Raw genomic sequence first — 7066 nt, 5'->3', positions numbered from 1 at the left:
GCCGGCTGCCCAGCGGGGGCCGCCGTTTGTCCCAGTGCCGGCTGCCCAGCGGGGGCTGCCGTTCATCCCAGTGCTGGCTGGCCAACTCCTTCATACCGACCACAATCTGGTTTTATTATTTGTTGCATTCAATTGAACAGTTTTTGCAACCTCCTGTTGAGTATTTCATTTCAATTTTTCAGGGAAATCCTTGAGGACTGGCCGGAAGCCCAGCGGATCACCTCCTCCCTCATGGACAGCCGATCCTACGAGTCTCTGGTGGATTTCGACAGTCACCTGGACGACCTGCGAAATGACTGGGCCAACCCGGAAATTAACAAGTCCATCATTCATCTATGCTGAGGTGACACGGACATCCGCCAGCCCGAGCTATGCAAGGTGACGCCAAAATGTGGAACCGGTCACATGGGGAACTTCTTTACCACTTTTGGAGGCGCTGTTCCAGGCAGCGATATGATGGGAGCACTGCAGACTGGCAGGAAACCGCCCAATTTTACATCCGTCCAGGTCCTAAAAAACGGAGAACCACTTCGCACTTCTTTAAAAGACTGAATTTTATATGATCTCAAAACAGATAATTTTTAAGGGGATTCTCTCGCGGATTTTTTTCCCTCCAGGCGGCAGTTTGAGGGGCAACTTAATCTTAACATTCTGTTTTTATTGATCAGAATTTATTAGTACGTCACTACTGGGAGTCACATGGTCTTAATATAGTCTTTTTTTTTTAAATGCCCATCTCTGGGCAAATTTTACCTAGTTTTGGTTGCATTTTACACAAAGCAAGAAACGTACAGAAATAGAGACTTGTATAAAAAAAATGGCTGCTGGTACTTTTATTGCTGCCTACAGAAAGAGATTCTATTCTAGAAAAGTCTTTTATATAAAGAGAATATCGCCGGTCTCGGCTTGCCATGGACTTGGATGCCGCAAAGTCTCAATCAGAACTCCCCCCCGCGTTATATTTATATAGCTTTTTGTGTTGACTTTGAGATTGGCGGTCTTCTGTTCCCCCCTCTTCTCAGTATGGTTTTAGTCCTCTGTTCCAGTTTTTTTCTGTCTGAGCCCCACACACACACACAAGTCTTACACTGAGCGTCAGATCACGTTTGTTTTCCTCCTAGAAAAATAAAATTTAAAGTTTAATCTGTGTATATTTTGCCTTCCATGTTCCCTTATTGCCTTCACTATCAAACAAACATCTTCACCTTTTTTTTTCTCCAGGGTTGGGATAGTTTGCCATCGCGATAGGCTGGACAACATAACTCCAGCTCATGCGCACAGGAGCTCTTCATTCCATATGCTGCGCATGCCAAGTTTGTTGTATATTCTAAAGAAGAATGCAAACAAGAAAGTAAGTTTGTTATATTCCAGGAGACATAAAAAAAATGCCCACCTGTTCAGTTTTAGTTTTACACCAAAGTCCCATTGTCCTTTTTGTTGAAATGTTTTTTGAGGATTATTATTACTAAACAGGATTTATGTAGCACCAACATATTGCACAGCGCTGTACATTAAATAGAGGTTGCAAATGACAGACACAGACAGTGGCACAGAAAGAGGAGAAGACCCTGCCCCAAAGAGCTTACAATCTAGGAGGTAGAATGAAGGGAAATAGTCCAATAAGGACTCTTGTTACTTCTCCCAGGCAGGAAGTGTTGAGGAAATGGAAATGAAGTAGAACAGGTAGAGAAGCACATCTTCCAAAGTAAACAATAATACAATAATATATTATCAATTGGATAAAGGGAGGGGGGCAACACTGGTTATTATGTATGAGAAGACAAACATTCGTTTTCACAATTTGTAATAATATTTAGGTGAAGGAATTGCCTTTTAGAAGAACCTAATACTGCAGGAAATTTTTTGCTAAGGAAAAAAATTGGCAAATCGAAGATTCTTCCTGCTGTGTACTCTGCTACCCTCTGCTGGTCAGTTTGCAGAATACAGCTCTGGGATTGATTATTGCAAGTGTGAGGGAATATAGGGAGTATGTACTATATATTTAATGTATTATATATTTTTTCCAACATTTACCTTGGTAATGGATTTTGGTATTTAAAAAACTGAGGCTTTATATTCAGGGATGTTTTGTATATAGTTTAGGCGGGGGTCACAGTTGTGACCTTGTTGCTGACTAATTTTCTTTGCACATCACTCATGTCACTAGCTTCTTTGCTGATGAGAACTCAACTGAACGTCAGCGGCCAACCAGAGTGACCCTGTGCTCTTCTAAAGCAATGGTTTCCAAACAGGGTTCAGCAACGACGGCTACTGCCTTCTTAGGACAAGGTTGCAATAACTATAGTAATAGAGGTAATGACAATTTGACAATTTTTCACTGACATTTGTGTGTCTGTGAGATTTCCCCTCACTTCCTGTCCTGGTGACCACACATTGGTATGCCATCACAAAGATCTTGATGTACATATCCCCAGCTCTCTCTCTCTGATATCTGCACATATTTAATTTTCCAGTCTGTGATTTCCTGGCAGACTCGTTTTATAAGACTGAGAGATTACCCGCCATCTACGGCTACATTCAGATGTGAGGGTGCTGAAGCGCAACAACTGCTATCAAATAAACTCAGCCAATGAACTGCCAACCTGATGCAGCAAGCATGACCGCTTCACTGAGATTCATTTCCTTTTAGGTGACTTTTCTATTATCCCACATAGGGCTGAGCAGAAGAAATTTTGACTCAAATACAATGCACTAAAAATGATACAAATTTGTTTTTTGTGTTTAGTGCTGCAAAACTTTTGGTAGTGGTTGAATTTTTCTGATGTCATGTATGGAATTCTGCATTCTTTTTAAAGTGTGGGTGGGCTGAAGCCTCCTGTCACATGGCTCCGTGCTTTTCAAGCACCTTCTTCGGTGACAGAGATATGAACAATGTATAAATAAATAAATGGTCCAAATAGAGAACTCTCTGCTCAGATTAGCTGAACTGAATCTATTCTCCCTTGAGAAGAGACGTATAAGGGGGGATATGATCACCCTGTAGAAATGTTCCATATAGAGAACTCTATTCCCAATTATTTACTTTATGGTCGTTACAAAGCACAAGGGTGGCTCTTTGTGTCTGCAGGAAAAGAAGTTCAAGCTCTGGATAAGGAAGGGATTCTGTAAGGTCTGCATTACTGTAAGGTCTGTGAAAATGTGGAATCCACTCCCTCAGGAAGTAATTTCAGCAAGTTCTATAAATTGTTTTGAGAAAAAGCTGGATGATTTCTGGAAGCACAGAATATAACTGGGGATTAAAGCTTTAAAGTAAAGATAACAAACTGCAGTATTGAGGTCGGGTAGTGCTGGTGGCAGTTTGACCCCAGTGGTGAGGTCAGGTGCTGATGATGGGGATTCGCCCCCTATTGGTGAGGTCAGGTATTGATGTTTAGAAGACATGGCTCACCATTCCAATTCATCCCAAAGGTATTCAGTAGGGTTGAGGTCAGGGCTTTGTGCAGGACATTCAAGTTCCTTCACACCAAACTGATCACAGTTTTGTACAATTCACTGTTATAAGCCAGAGACAGCCAGATATCATTTTCATATGATTAATGAACACATCTGTATTCCTAGCAGAGGATTCCTTTTAGTGAATCAGCCCTCTTTTTTTTTGTCCTCTGAAGAAGGTTGTGTTATTATGTATGGCTGTGTTACAATCCACCCGCGGAAGACCTTGTGTTGTTAAACGTTAACTGTATGTTTGGTTGTGGGCTGCAGCCTTTGGGGTTAAAGATCTGAACTTGTACTGTAGTCATTCTTTCTGTTCTAGTCACAATAGTAAATAACCCGACATATCAGACCCATACACTTCCAGGAAGAGGTCACCACCATGAAGCCCACTCAATGCTGCAAAACCTGGCACTGACCTTACAAAAGGCAAACAGTTTACGGTTGGTGTGTTTTAAATTGGCCAAAAATATTATTGGGGTTCCCAATTCCAGGAGATCTATATATATATATATATATATATATATATATATATATATATATATATATATATATATAATATGTGTGTGTCTTGACATTGAAGAGTCGGAAGATACTCTTCCCCTATTGGTGCAGACTCATGCCTATCAAAGTATATGAAAGCACACGTGCATTGTACACTTCCGAATGCTGACATTCTCGCCCATAGAAGGCAGGACTCATCACTCCTGCTGCCTTGTATGCCTTGTACTTGGTTAGTATCTTTAATGCCTCAGCAAATTAGGACGCAAAAAATTCTGCTAGGAACTTTTTTCTTGCACCCTTAAATATGAGATTTTTGCCCAATTTAAAACACACCAAACAACTGTAAATTTTACATCTACCTATATTTTATCCACCTGTACTATAAACTACAGTGGCATTCTACAAATAACATTTCGACTATTCATACTCTTGTTGCATACCCCTGAGGAAGCCCCTGTGGCGAAACGTGTCGGGTAACGATATTAACTACGCTCGTTAAATGCCTAAAGACAAGCAACTCATTTAGAAGAGAACATGTATGTCTAGTTTAGCAATGCCCGTCCAGTAATAATACAATAGGAGGGGCCTAATTCTATTCACTACATTATTGTTTTTGATGTATCAACACAAATGTTAGTAATATCCTTTTTGGAAACTTAAATACAAACACTTTAAAATAGCCTGCAACCCCTTTTCCTTTTTATTTCCTACCTTTCAAATTCTGCTCCTGATGTTCAGCAAAAAGATGGAGTGTTAGTACAAAAATCAGGGTTGGACCCCAAAATTATCAGGGAACACCCCTCAGTCCTCGGCAATGTTCCCAGTAGTCAATATTTGGATGGATCTGTGCTGGTAGCAGACAGACGGGCTGTGCCGACAGATTACACAACAGTGATGAAATCCACACACAGCTAATGTTCAGTGACCCTTAGAGGGATTCCAGAATGTGAATAATGAATATAGAACATATGGAATATTCACTGATCACTAACAGAAATAGAACCCCCTAATATTGTGTAGGTTCCCAGCATGGACTCCAGAGGTGCCCTGTGGTATCTGGCACCAAGACATTGGCAGCAAATCCTTTAGGTGACTGCCAGCCTGCCTTCTTCACATAATGCACCATGCAGCCATCTTTTTCTCTAGGTAAATACGGCATCTGACCATCACATGATCTTAAAGAAAATGTGATCCCTCAGACCAGGCAATCTTCTTCCATTTCTCTATGGTCCAATATTGACACTTACATGGCCATTGCTGGTGCACAGGGAGTCATCATGGGCACTCTGCTCTGCAAGAATGAACCCTCTTTTCTCATTTAGGATTAGTTCTGCCAACGGATGCCAGCAAATTAGTAGAACTCTCAGAAAAAAAACACCTCTTACCTTTACTTCTGTTGACCCCCCGATCCTTCCGGAGCTATCCTCAATTGGGTCCCACACTGTCCTGGAATCCTCTACCGTTTCGGTGCTGAGGAAGCACCTGGTGCCATCATTTTGATGGTCTTCCTCTGGCTACGTCACCTGATCTCACACAGCGCAGGCGTGAGATCGGCGGTCGTAGCTTGCTGTAAAATGTAAAGTTCTGAGCACTGCGCATGCGTGAGATCGGCGGTCGTAGCTTGCTGTAAAATGTAAAGTTCTGAGCATGCGTGAGATCAGCACTTTTTTCTCCATTGCAGTACAAAGCACCTTCTGCGCATGCTATTGATCGAGCGTGCACAGAAGGAGCAGCCAGAAGCCTCTTGGGATGTGTGATGTGGGTATCCTAGGAGGCTTATTTAAAGAAATTTAAAAAAAGATACTTTGTATAAAAGATTTATCTACTTATTATTACAAATGTAACATTTTTAGTGATAGGTCTGCTTTTAGTGGTGGTAAATCTAGGGTGTACTTATTTATTCCACACATTTTTCATTCCTTTACATCAGGGGTCAGCAAAGTTTTATTGCCACTAGGCCATTTATGGGGGGTGCGGGAGCATACTAGGCTGGACCCCCCTAATGGCTCCACCCACTACCAGGGAACGGCCCCTGAAGTGAAATGCAATGCATACGGAGGAGAGGGATTTACCTTCAGGGAGCTTTCCTGATTCACCACGGTGGCGGAAGTATCAACGCCGGCCGATGTAAATAGGGAAGCAACTGCAAGGGGGCGGCACCAGGGCTCCGGTGGCTGCAGACCTCCAGCGGCTCCAGCCCCGGTAGTTCCTAACGCCCCCCGGCCAATCCACTGGCCGGCATTAGGCTGGATCCACCAAGGGGCGTTAGGCCAGGATGAACTACCGGCTATGCCGTATCTGGCCTAAAGGCCGGAGTTTGCCGACCGCTGCTTTACATGATGATAACAGATACATTGTGACAGTTTCATATTCTTCACATATAACATCTCGATCTGTGGGCAATACTGCTAGAGTGATCTGGTGCCTCTCCTATTGTGTGCTACATCCCCCTCCTCTTAGATTGTAAGCTCTTCGGGGCAGGGTCCTCCCCTCCTCCTGTGTCACTGTCTGTGTCTGTCTGTCATTTGCAACCCCTAATTATTGTACAGGGCTGCGTAATATGTTGGCGATATAAAAATACTAATAATAATTGGCTGCTTTTCATATTAACATTTCCAATGGGGTGCATTTATTTTTTTGCATCTGATGAAGGATGAGGACGACAGGCAGGAGATATAAATCTTCATCGTGTTTTCTGCTCAGAGCGGCGGGGTGGTTATATCAGGAAGTGTGACCTGGTGATGTCCTCAATCACACCCTCAGAAAACAGTTTTCATTTCCTAAGATAAATGATAAGAATGCATAAAGGGAAGAAAAAAACTGCAAAGCAGAGAGCTGGAATTTACACAAAAAATACCCGCTTGTGATTCCCAGAGCCATCAACAGTGCAAATTCACAAAATACAGATGCAATATCATTGTATCATTAAAAAGCCATCTGCGAGCTGCAGGTGGCGACTGTGCCTAGGCTGAGATGATGTCATCAGTCTGCTGCAGGCAGGAGGAAAACTTTCCTTCCCCCAATGATCAGTCTGCTGCAGACAGAAGAAAGCATTGCCTCCCCCCCCCCCCCCCCAGTGATCAGCCTGCTGCAGACAGAAGGAAGCATT

General features: G+C 42.7%; 1 protein-coding gene and 1 long non-coding RNA gene across 2 annotated transcripts in view; one reads left to right on the top strand and one right to left on the bottom strand.

The window, feature by feature from the left end:
• Positions 1 to 7066, top strand: part of EMC8 (ER membrane protein complex subunit 8) — a gene marked incomplete in the record, with an annotated part of 16568 nt that overhangs the window by 4567 nt on the left and 4935 nt on the right. The window contains 1 exon segment of the mRNA XM_072421487.1: positions 183 to 1351. Within this exon segment, the coding sequence (XP_072277588.1) occupies positions 183 to 342 (160 nt within the window).
• On the bottom strand, positions 819 to 4945 carry LOC140337689 (uncharacterized). Its single transcript, XR_011922120.1, has 3 exons — positions 4669 to 4945; positions 1206 to 1327; positions 819 to 1117 (listed from the first exon to the last, which is right to left on the bottom strand). It is a non-coding gene; the product is annotated as an uncharacterized lncRNA (long non-coding RNA).

Source organism: Pyxicephalus adspersus, chromosome 9 (genome assembly GCF_032062135.1).
Source record: "Pyxicephalus adspersus chromosome 9, UCB_Pads_2.0, whole genome shotgun sequence".
Lineage (NCBI taxonomy): Eukaryota > Metazoa > Chordata > Amphibia > Anura > Pyxicephalidae > Pyxicephalus > Pyxicephalus adspersus.
The sequence above is the reverse complement of the archived record's forward strand: the minus strand, read 5'-3'. Positions and strand labels throughout refer to the sequence as shown.